The 27,883-nt window shown below is 41.8% G+C and overlaps 1 protein-coding gene across 5 annotated transcripts in view; it reads left to right on the forward strand.

Moving 5' to 3' along the window:
- Positions 1-27,883, forward strand: part of HERC1 (HECT and RLD domain containing E3 ubiquitin protein ligase family member 1) — a 3,987,333-nt gene that overhangs the window by 2,087,746 nt on the left and 1,871,704 nt on the right. For 3 of the 5 annotated variants that reach the window (XM_044077739.1, XM_044077741.1, XM_044077740.1), the window contains exon 38: positions 20,775-21,559. In XM_044077739.1, the coding sequence (XP_043933674.1) occupies positions 20,775-21,559 (785 nt within the window). The remainder of the gene's footprint in view (positions 1-20,774; positions 21,560-27,883) is intronic. The other 2 variants (XM_044077742.1, XM_044077743.1) reach the window with 1 other exon arrangement.

Consider the following 27,883-nt stretch of genomic DNA (forward strand, 5'->3'; position numbering starts at 1 on the left):
TATTTGCATCATTTCCATGAACCTACATCTGTTTACAATGTGTTCTAGTGGTGATAGCCTCACACCAAGGGTTGAAATCTGAAATCACCTTGCATTTTGAGTTTTTTTTTTTTAAATTTGATCTGATGTTATCCATTTTTATTCATCCCTCAACTAATGGGATTGGATCCACTCCACAGATACAACTCGGCCCATTTTGCTAGCTAGTAGACACCAACAAACTCCTGAGCTCCTTCCCTACCCATAACGCAACACCCCTAACATCCCTCAGATCTCATTTACTGCTTTAGCATTTAGATGTGGTTGCCTTCAGCTCTCGAGTTTTCAATGAGAGACCAGTCAATTTTCCAATTTCCTCTCTAAAAGTCTTTGCAAGTAACTATTTTTTTTTTTTAATTTTTAATCTTTGTTTTTCAGTTTAAGGCATTTCTTGCACTATTTTTCTTATATTTTGAGTGTAAATATTTTCTATCATTGTGGTAGGCCTATCTCCTTTCTTTATACCCTTTACACATAGTGTAAAATCTGTCTTTACCATTGTTGGTATTCTGTCTTTTCTACAAGTCATTTTCTTGTGTTTACCTTAAATTCTCTCTCTTTTAACTAGGCACAAGTCTGAGAAGGGTCCAGCAGGTTTTAAAAATTGTGACGTGTGGGCACAAGTTGTCTTTGTCTGATGCCCACAGTCTGTGTGTGTATTGTTTAAGGACCAGAACACTTGCAACAAGACTGCAGTATTTGTCGTGGGTTCAACCCCTGAGCTTTAGCAGCCAGGAAAAATAAGCTGGTATTAAAGGGATTACTGCCATCTTCCTTTTCTGAAGCCATTGGTGGGGTTCAATCCCCCAAACATAATCTAAAGACAAGTCAAAAATGTCTAGGCCCTTGGATTCCCCAGCCCCTACCTCTTCTGAACCAAGAAGAAAGAAAGAAAAACTGGATCCAAAGCAATGTCCAATCAGACCATCATCAGATCCTGCCATGCATAGTTCAGATCGTACAGCCTTGGATCCGACCAAACATATTTGGAATCCTACATCTTCAGATCTGAAGTCCTTACCAAGAACCCTGTATTCACCAAATCTAGATCTGGTTCCTTCCAGTGTGCCCTCACCATTTTTAGAGAGGCATTCAAAGCCGCCTTTCCTAGTATCCTCTCATTCCTCCTGAAGTTTCACGGAAGCGGATGTGGAGAGGATGATGAAATTTTTCATGGAGCAAATTCAGAAGGGAGTTTTCACAGTTTCTACCCCTTTGAGTCAGGAAGTCCGTCCATCTGTCACCTCACCGATAACAGATCCTTATGTAATTCAGCCTGTGGTTTTAGAACCCTTGGAGCTGAGCTTTCTGGGTCAGTCTAGTTCACATCCAAAGAGTACACGGTCTTTGAATCTGACTACTGCTCTAACTGCACTGGCACTGATAACCTGGGAGCCGAAGCTTCCTTGTCAGATCCGAAAGGACGGGGTCAATGTTGAGGTTTTCGGAGCCATCCCTACCTCTCGAGCTTTGGCACTGGATAGTTTGGCTCCAACTTCTGCCTCTGGTGGATTGCTGTTGGGGGCAGAAGGAAGTAACGAGACAGAAACTCGCTTTCTCAGCTCCTTTGGTTTCTTTCTCTCTGGAGCGGTTTGCCTTTGAGGTAGTAAAGAGAGATTTGTAAATAGTGAACCAAACCAGCTCATGGACAAACAAAGACTTTATTGGACCGAACACTTGAGTCAACCAAAAAACAAGAAAATAAAAACAAGTTCACTTAGCGCTTTCACCCATCGTAGCAGTTGGGCATCATCAGAGTGAAAAGAACCATTTGTAGTTTCAGTTTTTAAATACATTCAAAAAACACACGCCCCCTACATGAAACCAATCACATATCTAAAACAATTAAGCAAATAATGTGCAAGTAAATGTGATTAGATAATATATACTTTAATATATATTTTTCCACGAACACGACATTTTCAATTCTCCAACTTATATGAATGAAGTTCCTGTTACGGAGAGAAATTGTTTTATTGAGACTGGAAATGATCGTGATGGTGGTGGTGATTTGAATATGAATTCTCAGAGTATTGATAAACTTAGTACTACTGGATCACTTTGTAACTTAACTAGACTTGGTAGTGTCTGTATTTATTACTTCTACCATTGTCCAGAAAAATTTCCGATGTTCCACCCAATCAGAGGAAAGCAACAGCACTAGAAATCTAAAAGCTGCTAGAGAGAGAGAGTCATCCAAGCGGTCCTACCAGATCAGATAGAATCTGGAACTTACTCAAGATTATTTTTAGTGCCAAAGAAAACAAGGGACTGGAGACCAGTTTTAAATCTCAGTGTATTGAACATGTCAATTCAGCACACAAAGTTCAGGATGGTCACAGTTCACACCATTATGCCTTTTCTGGGCAAGGACAACTGGATGTGCTCGATAGAACTTCAGGATGTGTACTATCACATAAAAATGAACACATGATCCAGAAGGTACTTACACTTCCGGCTGGGAGCCAGTCATTGTCAGTTCAGAGCACTGCCCTTTGGCCTCACTAGAACCCCCAGGGTGTTTACCAAATGCATGGCAGTGGTTGCAGCTCACTTAAAATGCAAGGATTCCAGGTGTTTCCATATTTAGATAACTGGTTCATTACCACCCAGGTCAGGTATCAACTGATAAAAGCTAGAGATCAGGTGTTGAGACCTGCTCAAATCGTGGAATAACCATAAGTTACAACAGGTCTCATCTGCAACAAACCCAGGTATTAGAATTCATAGGAACAGTGTTCAACACAGTGTCTAAGGTAGCATCTGATATTGTTAATCCTCGTTCATTCCTTATGTATGGGTATCGGTTCCGAACTCAGAACCGAGCCGGCCATTTTCCAAGCTCATGTCAGCTTCAAACTCTCAAGCTAAACTCTTACCCACAATTCCCCTCTCCCTGTTACCCCAGATTTCGGTTGCCGCATTGCTATCCAGTCGTGTCAAGCTACTTCTCTTGAGCCAAGTACAGTCAGTTGTTGTTTAATTGCTTTACAAATTACTTTTCTGTCAGAAAAGTTGATATTTTATTGTCTCTTGCCCTATCACATCTAGCGTTTATAATTTCCTCAGGTTTTTTCTCTCCTTTACTTCCACTTTTTACCACAAGGTAATTTCTCCTTACCATCATTGTTAATCCCTTTCCTTTCTTTTTCATACCTTCGGGTATTCTCTTGTACCATTGTTGGTACTTTTCTGTTTGTTAATATGGCAGATAAAAAGGGTAGCCCGGGGTTTAAGCGGTGTTCTGATTGTGGACACAAACTGCCTACTTCTGATGCACACTCTTTATGTGTTTATTGTTTGGGAGCTTCCCATTTACCTGTTGAACCACCTTGTACTATATGTGAAAACTTTTCTAATAGAATTTTGTTAGAAAGGAAAAATAAGCTAATACTGAAGGGACTTCTAAAATCTCCCTTTTCAGAGGCTATTTCTGGGTCAGAAGTCTCAACCCCTCCTAAAACCCATAAGAAAATGGATGTTTCTACTAAGGCTAAATCCTTGCCTTCGTCCCCGGCTGGGGACTCTCACCAACCAAAATCTAAAAAGGCGAAAATTTCGGCTCCGGAGCTCTCTGTCAGCCCCAGTGCTTTCGGTGCCTAGACCTTCGGCACCGAGTCCTTTGGCTCCATTAGTGATTTTGGCTCCGTCTTCTCCTGCAGCCTTCTTCATATCAGCACCGAGGGGGTCCTTGGTTCAGATCGTTACCACTGTATCGGCACCAACCGTTCAGTCGGCGCAGACCTTAACTGCTTCGGCTCCGAGATCTTCCTCGGAACCGAGGCCTTTATTACTGACTCCAGTTTAGTCGGTTCCAGTTTCAGCGCAGACAACCACTTTGGTACCGATCCCTGTGCAGACAATGACATCGGCACCAATGATTTCCTTGGTGCAGACTACAGTAGTCCAGTCTTTCTCGGCACCGTTGTCCTCGGTGCGATCAGATGAGATGGGCACCGAGTCTTCCTCTTTTTTGGACAAGCCTGTTTCTTCCTCAGTCTCTATGAGGTCCACTAGAAGTCTTTCTGAACATGATGTGTTGTGTCTTGTGGACCAGGCTTTCTTGGCCAGAGGTACTCCACCCCCAGGAACTATCCTTTCTTGGGAGGTGGTCACCCATCCCCAAAGACACCTTCTTATTCTCCTCCTTCATTGCCTTTGAAGTCCATGGATGTAGTACAGTCTTCCCCTTCTGCGGTTCCCTTTATGGATCTCACTAAGGAACCGCAGTTGCCTTCGTGGCAGGAAAGTTTTGCTACGACCGAGGCTGTCAGCTGTGATACGCATAGCTTGCTGCTCCACAGCCATCCAGGGACTCCGAGTCGGCAGGCTGAGCCACTTAGGGGAGTGCCCCCTGTCCTTGACATACACTCCTCTCCGGGTGTACCAGCCTTCCAACTGATGGAGAAGGCTTTCGCCGCTGCTGGCGATACCGGACTGTCTATAACTCCGCCCTCCTCTGGTACACTGGTCTCACAAGTCGCACCTAGCGGACACCGGGTGCAAGGGCCTCAGGACATATTCCCTCAGGAATCCCCTTTTTCATTGTCTTTCCCAGCTTCTCCCACTGAGGAGGTCCACCGGAAAAGTTTGTGTAAGAGGAAGCACATGGACTCCACAGAGGAGTCTCTCACTGAAGACACAGATTTCGATGAAGGGGAAGGATCCCCTCGGTCACCCTCTGAGGTATCCTTTGGTGATATCCTTGAAATCCTGAAACAGAGAGGTGACTGGCAGCCCTCTAATCCGACCCGTGAGGAATCTGTGTTCCTGCAGGCTTTTCGCCCGGCCCCCTACCACCTGGGTTACTCCACCTGCCGATGAACTTGTCAAGTTCATCGTGCAGCATGCTTGGAAGGCCCCTGATACTGTTGAAGCTATTCCCCGGAGGCCAGATAAGATCTTGTCCCCTCCTGCTTCAGATCCCCATTGGTCTAAAGGTCTTCCTGTAGATGCTTTGGTGGTGGCAGCCTCAACAAAAAAGGATCTGGCAGAAGAAGAAAGCCATACTGTCCGTCCGCCTAACAGAGAGTCCCGGGCCCTGGACAGAATAGGGAAGCGCACTTTTGCTTCAGCGACCTTTGCTATCAGGTCCCTGAATTATATGGCACATTTTACCAGGCTTCAAAGGGATCTGGTTTCTGAGCTCTCTGAAACCTTGGCTGGTGCAGTGTCTGATGAGGTCCGTGACAAAGTGGCCTCTCATCTGGCCACCATTAAGTCTATATCTAACTCATGTATGTGATTGATATCTCACGCATCAGAAGGAGCAGCGGGTTCAGCTGCGGTCTTGAGAAGACACGCCTGGATGCACTTGTGCAACTTTGCGGAACCTTTTAAGTCTTCCTTTCTTAATGCCCCCATTGAGCCCTCCTCGATGTTTGGACCCAAAGTTAAAAGCACACTGGCCAGATGTGAACAAGATGGTAAGACCCTTTCTGCCATAGGTGTCCGTTATTCTTCCCCTCAACATGCTTTCTCCCGAAACCAAAAGTGTGGGAAGATATGGTTCAAGAAATCTTAGGGTCTTTTCCGTGACACACAGGCCGAGTTCTCCCCCAGAGGCAGAGGGGGAAACTCACAGGGAAGACGCTCCTTTCGGGGCAGAGGAGGACCACGTAACCAGGGTAGAAGGGATTCTTTCCCTGGTCAATCCTACCATCGCTCCTCTTTATCCCGTCCCTTCAAAAAATCTTCCCGATGTTCCACCCGGTCAAAGGCAAGAAGCAGCACTAGAGATAGAAAAGCTGCTAAGAAAAAAGAGTCATCCAAATAGTCCCTCCAGACCAGATAGGATCCGGATTTTACTCAAGACTATTTTTGGTGCCAAAGAAAACCGGGGACTGGATACCAATTTTAGATCTCAGTGTATTGAACAAGTTTGTGAGAGTACAAAAATTCCGGATGGTCACTATACAGTCTATCCTCCCACTTTTGGAAAAAGAAGATTGGATGTGCTCTATAGATCTTCAAGATGCGTACTACCACATAAAGGTGGACAGGCCATCAAGAAGATTTCTGCGCTTCTATGCGTGAGCCAGTCACTACCAGTTCAGAGTACTGCCCTTTGGACTCTCTACAGCCCCCAGAGTGTTCACAAAGTGCATGGCAGTTGTCACAGCTCACTTGCGACCTCAAGAATTCCAAGTGTTTCCGTACCTAGACGACTGGCTCATTTCCGCCCCCACCAGACATCTACTGGAAAAAGCCTTGGCATACTCTCTCCTCGCTGCTCAAAGGCTAGGCATAACCATAAACTGGCAGAAATCCAGTCTCTCCCCATCTCAGTCGACAGAAATTCATAAGGGTTATCTTGGATACAAAAAACTGCAGAGCTGCTATTCCAGAGCACAGAATTTTAAGGATAAAGCAACAACTAATTCCAGTCCTTTCAAAGGAAAAATCCACGGCTCACTCAGTTCTACAGCTGTTGAGTTCCATGGCAGCCTCCATCACCATTGTTCCCCTGGCCAGGTTTCACATGAGGCTTCTACAATGGCTACTGCTCACCCAATGGTATCCTTTTCAGCATCCTCTTTCAGCCATGATTCGAGTAACCCACAGGTGCAAACAGGATTTAAAATGGTGGATGACACACAATTCCTCTCAATGGTCTCGCCCTTTTTCCCCCAGCAACCCAAGGCCACAGTGACCACGGACGCCTCCCTGATGGGGTGGGGGGGGCTATGTCAGGGACAGACAGTCCAAGGCACTTGGTTCCAACCGGAGGCCCATTTGCATATAAATGTTCTAGAGCTGAGGGCGGTGCTTCTGGCGTTGCAAGCATTCTATCCCCTGCTGCTGTCTGGGACAATTGCGATTCAATCAGACAACATGGCGGTGGTCTGGTACATCAACAAGCAAGGTGAAACCAAATCTTACCCCCTTTGTCGAGAGGCCATGAGGATATTGCAATGGGCGATGGCTACCAACCGTTTTCTTCTAGCAACGCACATTCCCGGGAGTTCCAATGTGATAGCAGACAGAACCCAGCAGATGCATTCTGCAGTCTCAAGAGTGGTCCCTGAATCCCTTGATAGCGGCGGAGATCTTCCACCACTGGGACCGTCCTTGCTGCGACCTCTTTGCATCCCCGGCCAACTACAAATGCAGCAACTACTTCGCCCTGATTCCCCCTGCGGGACAGTTACGGGTCTTCTCTACGCATTTCCGCCCTTTCCTCTCATTCCTCAGTTTCTGAAGAAAGCCCGGTGGTTGAAGAGCAAGGTAATCCTCATAGCGCCATATTGGCCACGACAGATTTGGTTCCCATTCCTTTGGCCTCGCCTACTAGATCGACCATGGATCCTCCATCCAATCCTGGAGTTGATCTTACACCCACAGAAGCTGATTCATCCCAACTTGAACAGCCTAAAGCTAATAGCTTGGCTACACCAATTCCCTTGATTGCCAGGCAGAATGATCTTTCTTTACCAGTACGTGATGTTTTCATTGCTTCTCATAAGTCCTCCACTAGAATTACTTATCTGAGCAATTGGAAAAGATTTACCTGTTGGCTGAAAGATAAACAAGTAGACCCCTTTTCAGCACCAGTGCCGATTATACTAGACTATCTGGCCGATCTGTTTCAATCAGGTCTATTGTCCTCTACCATTAGAGTACATTTGGCTGCAATTTCTAATTTTCATGAGGGTGTCCAAGATTCCACTCTTATGTCCCATAAATTGTGCAAGATCTTCATAAAAGGTGTGAATCATCTGAAGCCACCTTTTAGAGAACCTGTTCAACCATGGGATTTATCATTAGTTCTACAAGCTCTGACAATGGCACCTTTTGAACCAGCCTCTTCTTGCAACCTCAAGTATTTGTCATGGAAAACCTTGTTTTTGGTCGCTATTACTTCTGCCAGACGTATTTCTGAACTTCAAGCTTTATGTATCAAGAGTCCTTACTTGATTTTTCATAGAGATAGAGTGTCCCTGAGAACTAATCCGTCATTTCTGCCTAATGTGATCTCTGAAATGTCCATTAATCAAGCCATTGAATTGCCAGTTTTTTTTCCCCAACCATTCAAACAGAGGAGAGTATTGCCTACATACCCTTGATATACACAGACAAATCTGTTTTTACCTAAACAGGACTAAACCCTTTCGTAAATCTGACCAGTTATTTTTTGGCCTTTTCTGGACCTAGATTAGGATCGGCTGTTGCTAAGGTCACATTAGCTAGATGGTTGAAGGACTGTGTGACCTTTATTTACACACAACATAATATCTCGTTGCCTACTACCATGAAAGCTCATTCAACAAGGTCAGTGGCAACTTCTGCTGCCTTCAATACCACAGCTTCTTTACATGACATCTGTGCAGCTGCAACTTGGTCTACACCTCATACCTTCATCAATCATTACAAATTGGATTTGGCCTCCAAGAGAAGAGCATCTTTTGGTTCTGTGGTGCTCAGGAATGTCCTTCCATGAGAGCCTCCCAGAAATAGAGGTAGCTGGGGACTCTGTCCCATACGTAAGGAATGAACGAGGATTAACAATATCAGATAAAAAGTTATGTCTTACTATAACGTTCCATCTGTATTGTTGATCCTCGTTCAGTCATTACGACCTTCCCTCCTTCCCCCTCTTATGGTTTCTAGTGGATCTCACCATCCAGTTCTCTTAGGTTATTTGACCAGAGGTAGCCTCTACTTTCTTTAACTTGCAAACTCAATCTGAGGTAACAGGGAGAGGTGAATTGTGGGTAAGAGTTTAGCTTGAGAGTTTGAAGCTGACGCGAGCTTGGAAAATGGCCGGCTCGGTTCCGAGCTCGGAACCGATACCTATACGTAATGACTGAACGAGGATCAACAATACAGATGGAACGTTATGTTAAGACATAACTTCTTTTTCTCTTCCTGTATCGAGAATGCAAACATTAAGGTGCAGGTCTTGAAAATAATTTGCAGTACCAGAATTTCAGCCCATTTGATTCTGCAAACCATGGGATCAGTGTCAGCAGCAATAATTTTAGTCCCTTTAGCAACTTTCCACATGAGAATTTTCCCATGGATGCTAGTAACACAATGGTCAGTGCTTTCTCAGCCCATGTCTGCGAAGATAAGAATAACCAAGGTATGTAAATACCTTTCCTAGTAGATGCAGTCAGAACAGCTGTTACGGGGTCATTCTTTCATCTTCCCTCAGCCCAAGGCCATAGTGACCAACTGCAATAGGCTTGAAGGGGGGGATTGTCCAAATCCTTATGTATTTTCGGTAACGTGAAAATTCAACTAATTTGTGGATTTTTCGTTATTAATCATACCATCACATAACCATCCTTCGATAAGAGTCATTGAACCCATAAACTTTTTTCATATTGGAAAAATGAGCCTTTTTTTAAAACTTGTCTTCTAGCAACGTGCCTTGCATCTTGTTAATATAAAATTCTATATCCAAAACAACCAAGGCATTACCTTTTATCTGCTTTGGTAACGATAATATCAGCATTATTAACCAGTTCATTCAAAACTGTTCTCTCTTCAGACATTAAATTATAGTCCTTGCACTTAGGTTTTTCTGTAAACAGTTCTCTTAATTGACTCTCAGTAGTACATAGAAAAGCCTTTAACTCTGGTCACAACGGCAGATTGAAAAGACTAGGCTTGCAAAAACTCCTCCATGAGGCTCATTTCTTCTGCGGCAGATGGAGCGAGTAGGGCAGCAGGTACCGGAGTAGCTTTACGCAGACACTCCTGGATGTACCTTTGTTTGCGGAACCCTTTAAGTCTTCATTTACCAACACCCCCTTTGATGGCTCGTCCTTGTTTGGGCCTCAGGTAGAAGAGACTCTCACCCGGTGTGAACAGGATGGCAAGACTCTCTCTGCCGTAGGGGTCCATTTTCCCACTCCATCTAGACCCTATCCTAATGGTCAGAAGAGTGGGTGAATGTGGTTCCGAAAATCCCAGGGATCTTTGACTGACACACGTGGTGATTATTCCCCCAGGGGCAGAGGGGGAAACAACAATGGAAGGCACTGCCCTTGCGGCAGAGGGTGACTGCAACAGCAGGGCGACAGAGATACTTTCTCTGCTAGGACCTTCCAGCACTCCTGAAGGGAGGCCCGACTGTCCACCTCTGGAGGCAGTCAGGGGCAGACTATCACTGTACCCAGCAACCTGGCAGTCTATCATGAGAGAAACATGCGTACTGTCGATAATATCCAGGGGCTACAAAATTCTCCCAGTCCCCCTCAAAAGACAAACGTTCTATCCCAGATGTTCCACCCAGTCTTCGGGATCATGCAATCCTAGAGGTTCAAAGATTGCTAGAAAAAAATAGCCATCCAGGAAGTCTCCGCAGACCAAATTGGATCCAGAACTTACTCCAGATTCTTTTTTAGTTCCAAAGAAGACAGGGGACTGGAGACCAGTCTTGGATCTCAGCAAGCTAAACCAATCAGTAAAGAAAGACAAATTTAAGGATGGTGAGACTGCAGTCCATTCTTCCCTTCTTGGGTCAGGACAATTGGATGTCCTCCACAGATCTCCGGGACACGTACTTCTTCCGGCTTTTCCCGGTTAGGAGTCGCCACAGCAGATCATCGTCCACTCATGATTGACAGTGGAGTTTTACAGTGTCAAGTTGCTAGCCCGGCGCCCAACCTTCCACAGAAGGCGCACACATGCACACACTGACACCTAGGGCCAATTTAGGGTGTCCAATCCACCTACTGCATATCTTTGGGATGTGGGAGGAAACCGGAGCACCCGGAGGAAACCCACGCGACCACAGGGAGGACATGCAGACTCCGCACAGAAGGCACCCCAGCCGAGGATCGAACTGGAGAACTTCTTGCTGTGAGGCGGCAACGCTAACCGCTGCACCACCATGGCCGCCCTATCTCCAGGATGCGTACTACCATATAAAAATGGACAGGCAATCCAGGAAATTCCTATGCTTCTGGCTGGGAGACGGTCATTATCAGTTCAGGGCCTTGCTCTTTGGTCTCACCACAGCTCCCAGGATGTTCACCAAGTGTATGGCAGTGGTCATGGCTCACCTGAGACGTCTAGGATTCCAGGTGTTTCCTTATCTAGATGACTGGCTCCTCACTGCTACCACCAACAACAACTTATAGAGGCACGAGATTACAACATAACATCCTGTGCCCAACTAGGCATCACAATCAACTTCGTAAAATCTGCCTTGTTGCCCTCTCAATCTACGACTTGCATAGGAGCAGAGCTAGGCACAACAAAAATTATTGTAAAATTGCCTCAGGAAAGAGCTTCCATTGTCCAACAACAGGTGTCACTTCTCCTGAGGAGCAAAAGAATTCAAGTCAAATATGTCCTTCAAGCTCTAGGGTCCATGGCAGCAGCCATTCTTTTAGTTCCCTTAGCATGCTTTCACATGAGAATCATTCATTGGCTTCTTTTCACACAATGGTCCTTTGAGGAATTACTCATGTCTCACATGATGCTAATTACGGAATCTTGCAAAAGACACCTTTCCTGGTGGATGGTCTTCCCACTAGTGACTCAGGGCAGACCTTTCATGGAATCCCATCCGATTGCCACAGTGACCACGGACGCTTTCCTGATAGGGTGGGGGGACCATTATCTAGGGAAGACAGTCCAAGGCACGTGGCAACCTCATGAGTACCACTTGCACATCAACGTTCTGGAGATGAGAGCGGTGCAAGCTCTTCAAGACTCTCTCCCTGCTGGGACTATTGCAATACAGACGGACAACATGTCAGTGGTTTGATACATCAACAAACAGGGCGGAACCAGGTCTTACTCCTTGTGCCGAGAGGCCCGCAGACTGTGGCAATGGGCGATTTCCTCACAACGTTTTCTGACAGCAACGCATATCCATGGGAAGTCCAATGTAATAGCGGACAGGCTCAGCAGGGCTATCCTCATGCCGCATGAGTGGTCTCTGAAACAGGAAATTGTGGATCTTATTTTCCACAAATGGGGCCAGCCTTGCTGCGATCTCTTTGCCTCTCCCCTCAACAACAAATGCAGCAGCTACTTCTCCCTTGTTCCTCCTCCAGGTCAGACACCCAGGGACGCTCTAGTCTACGATTGCCCTCAGGGACTCCTTTATGCATTTCCCTCCCTTTCCCCTAATTCCAAAAGTCATTCAGAAAGCAAAATCGTTGGGTTGCAAGATGATCCTCATTGCCCCCTGTTAGCCTCAACAGATTTGATTTCCGTTCCTTCACCCCCACCTTCTAGCCCAGCCTTGGGTTCTGGACCCAGTGCCGGACCTGTTGATTCATCAATCAGGTGGGTTACACCAATCCCTCCAATCTGTCAAGCTCACAGCTTGGTTACTCCACTTCCAATCTTAGTCAGGCTCCCCAATGTTTCCCCAGCAGTGCGTGATGTTATTGTTTCCTCCCATAAGACAACTACGAGGAAAGTTTATGCTAGCAAATGGAAAAGATTCTCTTATTGGGCAGAATCCAGGAATTTAGATCCCCTTACAGCTCCTGTACATGAAATTTTGGATTTCTTAGCAGAACTGTTTCGATCTGGTACAGCTGCTGCTACCATTAGAGTACAACTAGCTGCCATTTCAAATTTTCACATCGGAGTTTTTAACTCGCGCTTAATGTCTGACAAACTCTGTAAGGCTTTCATGAGAGGTACATCTCTACTTTGACCCCCAGTGAAAGAGCACCTTCCACCTTGGGATCTCAATTTGGTTCTGGCCTCTTTGGTACTGCCACCCTTTGAACCCAGCAGCATCATGTTCTTTGAAATTTCTGTCTTGGAAAACTGTCTTCCCAGTTGCTTTTACTTCTGCCAAACGTGTTTCAGAACTCCATGCCCTATGTGTTCACCCTCCATACCTGGTTTTTCACAAAGACAGAGTTTTTCTGAGAACCAACCCATCCTTTCTACCTAAAGTTTGTTCAGAACACAATTTGAATCAATCCGTTGAACTTCCTGTCTTTTTCCCTAATCATTCCAACAAGGCAGAATACAGATTACACCAATTGGATGTGCATAGACAACTACGTTTCTATCTACATAGAACTAAAGAGTTGAGAAAATCAGATCAGTTGTTCCTTTCATTTGCTAACAACAAACAAGGCCTTCCAGTTTCTAAAGTAACCTTGTCAAAATGGTTATCAGACACCATTGTCTTTACTTACCATTTGCGACAAAAAGATCTTCCAGCAAGACCCAAAGGTCATTCAACCAGGTCAGTAGCTACCTCGGTAGTTTTTCAGTCTAGATTGCCCATAGATTCAATTTGTGCAGCAGCTACTTGGGCAGATCCTCATACATTTATTTCTCATTACAAAGTAGATGTGGTCTCCCGGGGCAGGGCTTCCTTTGGTTCCACGGTTCCGAAGAGTCTGTTCCAGTGAGCCACCCAGGATTGAGGTGCTAGGGACGCTGTCCCATCCAGCAAGAATGAAAGCGAGATTGGACAACTTAACATAAAGAAGTTAAGTACCTACCATAACATTCCATGTTAGTTGTCCTTCATCTCGCCTTCCTTCTTGCGTCCCTCCCTCCTTCCCCCTTCCTCGAGGATTGAGAGGAGTTTATCATTGGTTTCACTGGCTAACTTGTTTAGTTCTTAGTTGCTTCCCAAGCAAACCATTACAATTTACTGTATATCCAGGTTTAATAATAATGGATTATCTTCTATGATTATGTCTGGTGTGAGCTATCTTAAACGAGATCTGGGTAGCTGACTCTGGGCATTCTGGGATAAGGGGTAGCCTCGAGCCAGTAAAGACCTCTCGAGCTATAGAAGTGGCTGAGTCGGAGTCAAGGATAGGCTCCGAACCCATCCAGCAAGAAGGAAGGCGAGATGAAGGACAACTAACATGGAACATTATGGTAGGTACATAACTTCTTTATGTTAAGTTCATTAAAGATCTTCCTTCAAAACCTTTGTGAAGTATTTCCTGTGGTTGCAGAAAACTGTTGTCCACTTCCTACCACAAATAACTTGATTTTTTTCTAACTTTTCTCTTGATTGCCTAGTTCTTAAAAATGCTATCAGGAAGTCTGATAAAGAAACAAGAGAAAATGATAAGGTATTAAAGACTTGTAAAGGATGCTTAAATGTAGAAGAAAAAATATAAATCCATTTGTTTCAATTTGGTTGTTGAGGAGGCTGTTACATATTATATGACTTCAAAAAATAATTCTCAACATCACTTTTGTAGGCACCTATATTTATAGCCCCCAAGATCATATCAGATCAAAGGGTTTCTGCAAAGGATATTCCTAGCACTTTCAAAGTGTTTTCTTTGGTTAGGTCCCCTAGAGTTTACTACATTTCAGCTCATGTCGTATGGCGACCTTCAGTAAGTAGAAGATTGAAAGAGAGAATCCATCTTGGTTTAAGAAACTGCATTGGAGCAGTAGAGATTTGTGTTGGTACCTTCACTGAACTGATCTCACTCTGTGGGTGGAGCACAAACAATTGGTAAAGTTGCAAGAAGTAAAAGGAGAAGAAAAATAACTTGTCTACCATGTTCTACTAGCGAAGAAAAAGATTTCTGTATGAGAAAGAGGCACATTATTTCTTTTAAATATTCTGATATGGAAAATTCATTTTCTGTGTCTCTAGGCTATTTGCCTGGAAGATGTTTCTTTTATGGAAACCATATGTATTATGGAAGAACCTTTTTATTTCCCATGGGCAATCCATCTTCCCCCGGGGGGGGGGGGATTAAGACTGAACCTGCAGATATCTCTTTGTCAGCATCAAGCCAAATTGGGAAGCTATTCACTGATATCTTTTCCACTGATATGAGTCTAGGTTAATAGAGATACATGATGAATTATTGTTTGTATGTCCTGTATCTTAGTGGTTACAGCACTAAACTGTTTCTCTCTCTTTTCTTCTTTCCTCATCTTAGATCATAATCACAAAAATTAAGTTTTCTGCTAACAGCACAGTTGGCAATGGAGTGCATACACTGACATGTTTGAGCTAGTTTTAATTCTTTGACAGGTTGGGAATTTTTTTTTTAAAGAAAAAGAAAGACAAATGTGGTTGTCACTGAAATAAATGTTTATATCACCGTTCACTTTAAAAAATACTTTAATTACATTTAAAAAAAGCTTATATTGAAATTAACCCTTCCACAACAGTTTTAGCAGAATGAGAACTTGGAAGTAAAAGCAGTCAAACGACAACACTGGTTTATGTGAAAATGGCAACTTAACCAGAGATCTCCAAAATGTTTTTTACCTTGTTTTATATACTGTTTCCTTCTCTAGTATTCCTACAGGGGCAAATTTCAGAGTCATTTTGTCTGTTTGGTAACACAGAACTGATGGTGTTGCACATAATGCAACAGGTTATGCAGGAGAATTTATTCAGAAACCACAAAGACATCCGGTACATCTCACACTGTAGTTGATGCATCATGTCATAGCAAAAGAAGTAATTCAGAGGGTGTCTTTCATCCATAGAAGTCAAGGTTTCATTCCAGACAATTTTTGTTTCCAAAAAAGGACACCACCACAAAACATCTGTTAGACTTAACTGCATCTGAAGAAATTCAGAAATGTAAAGTTATTCAGGATTGTGACTCTGAAAACTTCATTTCTTTTCATAGAATATACCCATACCTTCCTGCAGTGGATATGTGACTTGTATCACTTCGTATTTCATTGAGATCTTCTCACAGAAATTGTTCAGATTTAGATAGCTTATTGTTGTTTTCAGCTGTACTATTTAGACTACTTGCAGCCCTCAGAGTTTTTACTAAAAATGTATCTCTGTTTTTTCTTCAGCTCAGAAAACAAGACATAACCTGTGCATTTTTTTTTATGTCGACAAAACAAAGGAATTATTACTTTCATCATTCCATGGTATTGTTTCAGTTTCTGGGTATAACAGTAAACTACAAAAAATCTTATTTGGCTTCATCACTGCCAGTAACTTTTCTAGGGATAATCATAAGTTCAGTATTGCAAGTCTTTTCACCTTTGGACAAGTAGACAAGATTCACCTGATTAAGTTGTGTCAACAACAGTCACAATAAGGTAGTTTCTGGGGGCACTGAGGTTCATGCATTGCAGTGCATTATCCTAGTTCCTCAGGTAAGTTTGCATAAAGGAAAAAGGGTGACATTCCAGAAACAGTTGTGTCAAATCTGCAGATCATCTCAATGTAATTATTCCAGTCCCACGGGGCATAAAGAAGGAATTCTTTTATTGAACATACTTGGAGTGCTGAGCCATAAGAATGATAACTTCCACTGTCCAAAGTTCATATTCTTGATACAGATTTGTTGGATTATGCCTCTGGAGTCTGTTCAGTAACTCATCTAGATATCCTCAATATCTAAAGTCACTTTATATCAACTTGAAAGAGATAGACATTTTTCATAGCCCTGACAGCCAGTCTTCCAGGACAGCTTTCATGAGGTCATTTGCAGATCATATCTGAAGTAATAGACAGGAGTCCCCATGGACTACGGGGTTGGGAGGGTGGCCTAATGGTTAAGATGTTTGCTTTACAAACACAAGGTGCAGGGTTTGTGTCTCACAAGGGATAATTGGCTAGGCTTACAATGGCTTGCAAGGGCAGTTAGCCTAGTACTAACCTATAAACTAACCTATGAACCTATGATGTTTGCAGATGACATTGTGATCTGTAGTGAGAGTAGGGAACAGATGGAGGAGACCCTGGAGAGATGGAGATATGCTGTAGAGAGAAGAGGAATGAAGGTCAGCAGGACTAAGACAGAATATATGTGTGTGAATGAGAGGGAGGATAGAGGAATGGTAAGGATGCAAGGAGTAGAGATGCGAAGGTGGATGAGTTTAAATACTCGGGGTCAATAGTTCAGAGTAACGGTGAGTGTGGAAGAGAGGTGAAGAAGAGAGTACAGGCAGGATGGAGTGGGTGGAGAAGTGTGTCAGGAGTGATTTGTGACAGAAGAGTACCTGTAAGAGTGAAAGGGGGAGGTCTACAAGAGGGTAGTGAGACCAGCTATATTATATGGGTTGGAGACAGTGGCATTGACAAAAAGGCAGGTGTTTGAGCTGGATATGGCAGAGTTAAAGATGTTAAGATTTGCACTGGGTGTGACGAGGGTGGACAGGATTAGGAATAAGTATATTAGAGGGTCAGCCCAGGTTGGAAGGTTTGGAGACAAAGCCAGAGAGGCAAGATTATGTTGGTTTGGACATGTGCTGAGCAGAGATGCTGAGTATATTGGGAAAAAGATGCTAAGGATGAAGCTACCAGGTAACAGGAAAAGAAGAAGGCCTAAGATAAGGTTTATGGATGTGGTGAGAGAGGACATGCAGATGGTTGGTGTGACAGAGCAAGATGCAGAGGACAGGAAGAAATGGAAACAGGTGATCCGCTGTGGCGACCCCTAACGGGAACAGCCGAAAGAAGATGATGATGATCTGAAGTAATAGTGCTGTGTTGTATAAACAAGCAAAAAGGAGCTAAATCGTTTCAACATTGTAAGAAGAAGCTCAGCCAGATTTTGGAATTAGCTGTGCATCAAAACCTTCACCTCAGCTTCTGGCTAATTCAGGTTCTAATTTTGCTAAACTAATTAGAAGCTTTGAGCAGGAAAATGGCTCATTAATTGAAACTGGAACCAAGAAATGTTCAACCTGTCATGCAGATGTGATCTTCCACAAGTGATCTTTTACTACTCACCAAGCCGTCACCTAAAATCCTTTTCCATTTTGCATTGTTGGACAGTTTAAATGGATGATGGCTTTCCTTTCAGTAACTTGGACTTGAAGTATGTCTTTCCTTCTTTTCATTTAATTCAGCAATTTTCCCTCAAAGTAAAATAGGGCAGTGCCACCACAGTGCTGATAAACATGTTGGCCAAGATAACTTTGATATTCTCTGCAAATTAGCCTGACTTCCTTTCCAGCACAGCCTTTACCTCTACACAAGTCCTTCCTTGACTCGATGAGAGCAGAGTACTCCGTTCTAGCCGTAAAGCTCTGAAACCATTAGCAAAGAGCATATAATTTTGTTTCTGAATAGCAGCTGTTTTTTCAGCATGTTTTGATATTTTACTAGAAGTGAAAAAAAGATAAAATCATATATATATAGAAGTAGAAGTGATTTTTTTTCGTTGAATATGCCATATGATCTGGATCCCCTTATACTGCACCTGAAACAAGTCTGCAAGACTACCTAAACTACAAATTTAATTGTATTGAACCTGAAAATCATCCACTGAGATGAATGCTCTCAACTGGTTAACAAACAAAAAGTAAATAAATAAAACACTTCTTATTTTGGCTTACTTATCAGTTAAGGTTCAAGTTTCTTCAGTTCTTGCTTCTGTTCCAATCTTCCCACAGATAATGGCTCATGTTTCTGTCAAGGCTACCTCAAAGGGGTTATTCACTGAAGACCTGTAGGAAGACTTGTGTCCACCTTGTGATTTGAACTTTATGTTGGAGAAATAAAAGTGCCATTTCTGCTTGAACTTGCAGCAGAGTTAAAAATATGTCTCATGGAAGCCACTTTTTGTAGTTATGTTGATTCTGGCAGAAAAACATTCAGAGTTGAAAGCTGTTGTGTGTAAAACCACATTATTAGGTGTTCCAGGGTGTCATTGAAGGCAAATGAGTGTTTCATGCCCAAAATAGCTTCAGTAGTTGCTCTCAATTCATTCACTTGTTAGTCTTTTTTACAAACTGCTAAATAGAGAATGACATATATTTGGATATACAGAGACAGCTCTCATATTGTAAATGAATTAATGATTTCACAAAGTCTTGACAGTTTTAAAAATGAGAAGAAAGGCCAGCCAGTCAGTAAGATGTCTCTGTTTAATGGCTGACCCAATGTATTAGCTTTTTGCTGCAAACACACTTAGTAATTCGGTGCAAAGTAGTGACAGCTTGTACCACTTAAGTAAAGCAGCTACGTCAGCAGCATATTTCAGAAAATTTGCAATGTAGATTCCTGTTCACAGTTTCATATAGCATAGAGGATTCTAAGTGGGTTGCCAATCATAACTTGCTTTTGTGTTCGAGACATGGATGACAAGAAATTCAACTTAAGAGTGAAGCTCAAGAGGTAAATCCTGGCTTCCATGTCGAGAGCACGCAGTTAAGGATTATGATTGGCGGCCAAGTCGTAATTCTTTGAATTGCACAGAACTTTATCAGCTCTGTGTACTATTAGTTACAGAAAAAGTGCTAAATGTTTTTCAGCTTTCAAAACTGTAAAGCACTTAGAGGGCATTGTCAGGAAGACAGTGTAACATAGTCATTCACCTTGCCATGTCTCTCAAATGTCCAGATTTTAGCAGAATGTGCAGATTTTTGCCACATCTGCTTCTCATAAAATATTTGGTTTTCATACATATCACCGAGTCACTAAATAATGACAGTCATTTCAGTTTCAGACTTCATATCCTTCAGAAAATCTAGGCAAACATACATCCTGCTATTCTAGATACTTTATGAGCGGAAGTGAGGGACATGTTATTGGTACAGATAGAAGGCAGAAACAAGGCTGTTTTTTTTTTTCTGCAGCTGTTATTTGCTCTTCAGTACTGGCAGATTCAACTGGGTAACATGAGACCCAACCTGAAGTTAAGCAGGGGGTGCGTCACATTTGTTTAGGTCAGGCATCCCACTATAGTCGCACTTTAACTGAGTTGTATTTTTCTGTATATCGGAGTGTAATCACTGCACAATGCACTACCATACAAGTAAGTCACATTGTCCAAGGGTAAGACGGGCTTTGGCACAGCATTACCACAACAGATCTTGCAAGTCTCTTCCTTCCTGAACGGTTCTAGAACTGCTTGGAAATCTGCCAAATATCCTATAGCATAACACTATATTTTAAGTAATGTGGTTGTAACAATGCAGTTAGCCTCCAGAAAGGGCTCAGTAAGATGCTAACATTAGTCTTCATGGGGACCAGGACACAGCTGAGGAAATTTCTGGGTGGAAAAGAAGACACAAAAGATGTCTAAACTCCAAATGCTATGATTTACTGTTCTAGTGTACTCTCTTCAAAGGTCTGCTGCCATGGTAAGTATTGTTTGACACAACTGCAGTTTACTTACTCATGTTTATCAGTTGATTTTTGAAGGGTCCTTAGCTGGTTTGTATTACTTACTCTTTTGTAATCCTTTGTCTGTTCAGCTCTACTATTCGGGAGTTCCCTTTGCAGTTTTCTAAGTTGGGCAAGTGTCTAATATATCTTTGTACAGCATAGGTTGCATCATAATTTTCTTTATTTACAAAACTTCTTTATTCAGTGATAGGGGCGGTCTGACACATGAAGAGGCTAAGCCTCTGATCGTTTGTGTTGCATGATATGGCATGCTCTGCCAGAAGGTCCCAAGCATGGGAACTCCCTAATCCTACCTGGCTTGAAGGTAGCAGAAAAGGATATCTAGGCTATAGACCTACTGAAGCAAAACCCTTCACAGATCAACTGATATAAATAATTACCTGTTATGTCACTTTTATTAATGTGTTTTTATCACAGTATTTTGGTTTGCTTTTTACAACCTTGTAGATCTGCAGTAGTATATATTTTCTGTTTTTCATTGTACTTCTGTTTATTTGTAGTTTCCCAAATGTTTTCTGCCTCTTTTCTTGTTCTCCTTCCATTATTTTCATTTTATTGCAGCTTTTTATTTGGTTTTGTTGTGTTTTTATTTGTCGATATCGTTAAACTTTTCACCCTGTCTGTCTCATGATTTTCTGTACTTTTCCTTCTGTCTGTCCCTCACTTGTTTTTTCCTGTGTTATTCTGATCTTTATTAAAGCTTCCCAACTTTTTGGTCACCTAGTGATACACCCTTGTATAATCTGGAGCCCTGTGAGCCGTTACTCTTTGATGTGGCCAGATTTCGTGGAATAACAGCATCCCTCCTGTTGGACCTCACATACCTTACAGGCATCCATGAAGACTTGGGGAAACAAATTACAAAGAGGCATGAAAAAAAGCATAGACTTGAATCTGAAGAGAAGAGTGACATTGAGTTAAAAGCTGAAAGTGAATGCACTAAAGAAGTAACTGATGTGCGCTTCATTCAAGGTCCAGAGGAAATGAAGGGTCATGGGACCACTAGTTCCAAATCAGAAAGTGAGATTGCCTCTTTCTGCCTCGAGTCTGTAACACTGGGTTCAGAATCTCAACCGTTTCAGACAGATGGACGAAAAAAAACTCATGAACATAGTTTTCGAGGCTGTGATGTTGTACAGTCAGAAATCAGAGCAGTCCAACTCTCTTATCTTTACTTGGGTGCCATGAAATCCTTAAGTGTTCTGCTCAGCTGCAGCAAATATGCTGAACTGCTTTTGATCCCAAAAGTGCTAACAGAAAACGGGCATAATTCAGACTGTGGTGGTTCTCCAGTAATTCAGGAAGATGTGGAAATGCGAGCTGCTCTTCAGTTCTTGATGCGACACATGGTAAAGCGAGCAGTCATGCGCTCACCCATCAAGCGTGCCTTGGGACTGGCTGACCTTGAGAGGGCACAAGCCATGATCTACAAGCTGGTAGTAAATGGATTGCTAGAGGAGCAGCTTGGTGGCAAACTGAAGCCAGGTATGTATATATTTTGAACTGATTTAGGCTCATCTTTTTATTGTATTTGAAAGTACTATCTTGAATATTGGTCAAATAGTGGATCACTAGTGCAGATTAGGTTGTAATCCTCTGTGACATAATGTTGCATGTGTGTCCAGGTTTCAGAAATTATGAAATGCAATAAAACACAGAGAGAAAATCATAAAAGCTGTTTATTAACTGCACAAGATAGACCAGAAATTAGACTTGCCATGTGCATCTGGAGAATAAGTGAACTTAGCAAATCATTTAACCAGATTGAAGAGGCTGAGTCATACTTAAAAATGCATGTAATACTTAATGGAAAAAAAAGCAGTATACTCAACACCCATTGCATGAATTCTAATCCTAGGAACTACACAAACAATCAAAAACAAAATTCCAGCACTCAAAATGCCGAGTGATGATAAGCCGGGAAAAAAAATGAAACTAACAGGAGAAGAGTGAATATCGAACATCGCTCTTCAACTTTGAACTTTTTTTTTGCATGGGGCAAGCACCTCTGCACCCCTTGATGTAAGAAGCAAATGCCTACACACCCCACAACTTAATATATACTAAATCCGAGATCGACATACCTTAGAGAAAAAGGAATTTTCTGGGAAATGGCCATCCAGGACTTAGTATATGTAAGGCAGTTCTTTCTGGCATTCAGTCTTTGTCTTTCAGCTCTCTGTCTAGCAGGTCCTGATATTTCAAATGGTTACCACTTTACTAGCTTCCACAACAGACCATGATTTTGCCCAAGTTTTATTTATGTGTGTGGTACTGAAATTTGTGTATATATGTGTATTTAGATGTATATGTGTGTGTGTGTGCTTGCTTGTGTTTTTCTTTTATATATACATATACACACACATATACATTTATAGATATGTATATATCTGTATATTTGTATATATCTGTATCTATATGTATATATATATATATATATATATATATATATATATATATATATATATATATATATATATGGGTGTATTCCATTACATCAGTGATCACCTTGACTCCATTTGGTCTTGATAACTGTGGCTGAGTGGTAATACCTAGTTAGGGGAATATTTCCATCTCCTAAGGACTGTGCAATCTTAGAGTTAGTATACATAATTAGCAGAGGATGTGGGGGATACAGTGGGCTTTCCACCCTGCAAAAATCTACTCGGAGTTACCATTGATGAACATTTAAAATTCGATATCCACATACAAAATAATATTAAAAAAACACCAAAAACTAGGTCTGCTGTATAGACAAAATCTCTCTCTAACCACTTGTACCAGATGTACTCTAGCCTTCTCCTACCTGTTCCCCTCTCTTATGTATGGTGCCCCTCTACTTACTTATCTCCAGCTTAGCCTAAAAAAACAAACTGGAAGCCTACTATAACAAAGTCTGTAAATTTGCTACAGGGTCCATATACTCCACCCATCACTGCCATTTCCTGCACTCCCTAAACTGGCTTGAGCTTCCGGATTACCTGAGTTTCATACAACTCACCACTGCTCGCAAACTCGTATTCCAGCCCTCCATCTGCCTTCTCTTTCTTCTATCTTAACCCCTTACCTCCCCAGTCGTACTCTTAGATCTGAAAACCAAAACCTCCTTAAAATCTATAAACCGCTCTCCCCTCCTGGCCAATTACTTCTGTCACAATCATTAGCTAAACTGTGGAATTCTCTCCTCCCCTCCCTCCACTATACTCTCAACCACACTAATTTCAAATATCTCCTCCATTCTTACCTTACCTCAAGCTGGGACTTTTTCTGCTGCCTTCCCACCTAAATTACACTGTCATCTCTTTCAGCCCTCCCTTCAGTCTCATCTAATATCACCTCTGATCACTAACATTATTGTTAGAACAAGCACTAAACTTTTATAAGCACTTTATTACTTGTACTTTTAATTATATTACTTTTGACTTTATATTTTAACATTTGTGTTTTTAAACACATACTCCTTGATTTTGTGTTTGTATTTTAAATTGTATATTTATGCTTTTGTATACTGTATATTCCATACTGTACTTATGTTATATTCTGTTAACTGCTTTTGGAACTTTTCTCCCTGGGCCGCCACTGAAAATGGGCTCTGCTTGGTCCAGTGGACTTCCCCGGTCATCAAACTAGAAGTAAGTAAATAAATGTGTGTGTATATATGCATCTACTTCTACTTACCAAAATCCCACTTTGTCGAACTTCATAACGACAAGACGAAGTTGACAAAGATGTAGTTTCACAAACACTGGGATCATTGTAAAAGAACTCCAGGAAAAGAACCACGTGGTCACCATGGTGAACTGTGCCCTTATCTCTACTATAGTACAATCTCAGAGTTTGTATATTTTGTTAGGGAGAGTGTGGGAGGCGAAGTCCCCCACTTGGGTGGGTTTGATTTGTTGTTGAAGTGTTGCTGGACAAGTGGTTCATTTCCTGGAATTATTTTCCGGTGATCCGATACATCTTCGGCAATTTCGTCTCTTCATTATGAAGTTTGACTAAGTGGAGTTTCGGTAAGTAGAAGTATATCTGTGTGTGTGTGTGTGTGTGTGTGTGTGTGTGTGTGTGTGTGTGTGTGTGTGTGTGTGTGCAGTGGATATAAAAAGTGTACACACCCCTGTTAAAATGCCAGGTTTTTGTGATATAAAAAAATGACACTACAGTAAATCATTTCAAAACTTTTCCCACCTTTAATGTGACCTCTGACCTGTACAACTGAAAAACAAACAAATCTGTTGGGGGGGGGGGGTATAAAAAATAAACGTGCAATAGGCTGATTACATAAGTGTGTACACACTTAAACTAATACTTTGTTGAAGCACCTTTTGATTTAATTACTATCTATCAGTATGGCACATCTTGACTTGGTAGTATTTGCCCACTCTTCCTTGCAGAAGCACTCCAAGTCTGTCAGATTGTGAGGGCATCTCTTGTGCACAGCCCCCTTCAGATCACCCCACAGATTTTCTATTGGATTTGAGTCTTGGCTGTGGCTGGGCCATTCCACAACTTTAATTTTCTTCTGCTGAAGCCATTGTTTTGTTGATTTGGATGTATGCTTAGGGTCATTATTGTGTTGAAAGTTGAAATTCCTCTTCATCTTCAGCTTTCTAGCAGATGCCTGAAGGTTTGGGACCAAAAGTGACTAGTATTTGGAACTGTTCATAATTCCCTCCACCTTGACTAAAGCCCCAGTTCCAGCTGAAGAAAATCAACCTCAAAGCATGATACTGCTACCACCATGCTTCGCTGTGGGGATTGTGTTCTTTTGGTAATCCGAAGTGTTGCTTTTGCGCCAAACATACCTTTTGGAATTGTGGCCAAAAAGTTCAACCTTGGTCTCATCAGACCATAACACATTTTCCCACATGCTTTTGGGAGACTTGATGTATTGTTTTGCAAATTTTAGCCGGGCCTAGATGCTTTTTCTGTGTAAAAAAAGGCTTCTGTCTTGCAACCATAGCCCAGATATATGGAGAATACCGGAGATTGTTGTCACAGGTAAGTACACTATCAGTACTTGTAAGAAATTCCTGCAGCTCCTACAGTGTTGCTGTAGGTCTCTTGACAGCTTCCCTGACCAGATTTCATCTCGTCTTTTCATGAATTTTGGAGGGACGTCCAATTCTTGCAATGTTACTGTTGTCCCATATTTTCTCCACTTTTTGATGACTGTCTTCACTGTGTTCCACGGTATATCCAATACTGTGGAATTTTTTTTTTTACCCTTCTCCTGACTAATACCTTTCAACATTGAGATCCCTTTGATGCTTTGTAAGCTGTCTGCAAACCATGGCTTTTGCTGCAGTAGGCAACTGAGTAAATGTCATGGAAATCCTACTAGGACAGCTGAACTTTATTTGGAATTAATCAGAGTTTCTTTATTTGATGGCAGGTGTGTACCTAAGAAGACTGAATGCTGTAATTAAATCAGAAGGTGCTTCAACTAAGTATTAGTTTAAGGGTGTGCACACTTGTGAAACCAGCTTATTGTAAGTTTTTTTATTTTTTATATTTATTCCCCTAACAGATTTGTTTGTTTTTCAACTGAATTGTGCAAGTTATAGGTCACATTAAAGGTGGGACAAGTTTTGAAATTATTTATTGTGGTCTCATTGTTTTATATCACAAAAACCTGGCCTTTTTGCAGGGGTGTGTACACTTTTTATAATCCACTGTATGTATATATGTATGCATACACACACACATACACGCACACATATATAAATGCAAATGGGCACACACATTTATGTAACAACACAAGTCAATGTGTATAATGTGATTTATTGTTTTCAGGAAATGCCACTGTTACAGTAAATCATTATTTGTAGATTTTAAGCACTTTCTGCGTCCCCCTTCCTAGGTGGATTTTCAGTATTGGCTTTTTCTTGCAGGAATCACTATAGATTTTGCACCTCCGTAGGCACTGACTAAAATGATGTGAAGCTTCTTATTTCCAGCATTAGTGTTTCATTTCCATCAGTTCTTTTTACTGTGTAGGAGTGGCATTTGTCCATCAGTTAAGATGCAGAAAAGTCATCTTTGTATTCATTGTCAGTGTTAAAGTGTTAAATGTTTACAAATATTAAGCCTTATTAAGGCCTTCTTTGAGTTTGCCGCTTACGGAACTTGAGTTACACACTCACCTCTCTATCCAAGTGTACAAACTGACATTGAGTAAGTTTACTGTATTTGGTTTCCATTATTTGATAGGGATTGCTTTCCATAGTAAACCTAAGTGACAATGAAAGGATTTTCTGTCTAATGAGGTTACAAATGGGGGCACCATTACAAAGCTGTTATTCATTGTTCTTAATATGTGTAAGCTCTCAACTGTCCAGATTTTTGCAGAATGTCCAGGTTTTTACTCCTACTTTTTGTCTGTTACTCCAAGAATTGTAGTTTTCTGGCAAATCATTGAGGACTGAAGTCAGAAAATAATAGCAGGCAGTTGATATTCAGGCTTCATATCCTTCAGAAAATTCATGGTAATGCAAAACTTGTTCTATCAACTTTCTAAGTTTGTAGGAGCAATATTTAAAAAGTGCCTTTTTTTTTGGGCTTTTGTCTCCCCATTATTTGTGGCTTTGTCCAGACTTCTTGCTCTAAGACGTTGAGAGGTATGTATGCGTTTGGTTTCTGTGCCCAAAATAGCAGCTGCTACTTTATTCAGCTATTTATAAATTATTATCAGGTCACCCCTAAACAATCTGCAAGTCTCCCCAGCCTGGTCATATAACCCTGCTTTCTTGTACTAGTACTGTGTCTTGTAAACATTTTTCTGAATTGTTTCTAATCTATGCTTCTTTAAGATATTATATGAACAAGCAGCTGCACAGCTTTATATAATGGTGGTTGGCACATTTATCCCTACATGAGATAAATGCAAAATATTCTTAACACGTGAATATCATTTCCTAGTAGTCAGCAACATGTTAAACTCGAACAAAAGTTATTTTCTGTAATTATTCCCGGATCTCTTACATATTCATCTGTATTTAAAATCATACTAATCAAAGCAAATGGATCAGAGGGATTATTTACATCCTTGGACTTTATCATTATGGAGCTCTTGGACTGTGTCTGCCAGGATGGTATATGCCTAGCACTGAGGAGCATTTGATCTCCACTAAGGATGATGCCACAACAAAAGGTGGTTGACTTTAATAATTGGCTTAGTTTCCGATATCATTCCAAGGGGGTGCATTATTTGTTGGCAAGGAAGGAAATGGTTAACAGACCATGTTGCTTTGCCATGGATGGTCTGCACTTGTACACCTTCTAGGCTTCTGAATATTGTCTAAAACACTGTCCTCCCCATAGTGCCTTTTTTAGATATTGCCAAACTGAAAAACCTTCTGATATAGCAAAAACAACCCAAGGGAATCTACAGGTGTTACTGTTGAATTCCAGGAGCCTAAACAATAAACTCCTCTCTCTCTCCAGGCTCTCCTCACCTTGGCGAATGTGGTTATATGTGCAGTTACTGAGACATGATTTAAAGCGGGGTGCCACGGCAGATGCAGGGCTACAATGCCTTTTTTACATTCAAGCCAGCTACTGTACAATCAGAGACCTAAGGTAGGGTACCTTAGTCTATATCAGCAACAAGCTGCCTTCTAGACTAGTCAAACAGGACAATGCTCTTGAGGTTCTCCGTTTCCAGTTTTCCATAGGCAAAATACTCTGTCATGTCCTTGCAAGCAATAGGTTATCTTCTGTGACCAAAGAAACCTACAACTCATACTTGGACTTACTGGATGCTGTCACTATTCAACCCTAAACCATATTTATGGGAGACTTCAACTA

The sequence above is a fragment of the Protopterus annectens genome, chromosome 7.part0, assembly GCF_019279795.1.
Source record: "Protopterus annectens isolate FY-2018-M chromosome 7.part0, PAN1.0, whole genome shotgun sequence".
Taxonomy (NCBI): Eukaryota; Metazoa; Chordata; order Ceratodontiformes; family Protopteridae; genus Protopterus; species Protopterus annectens.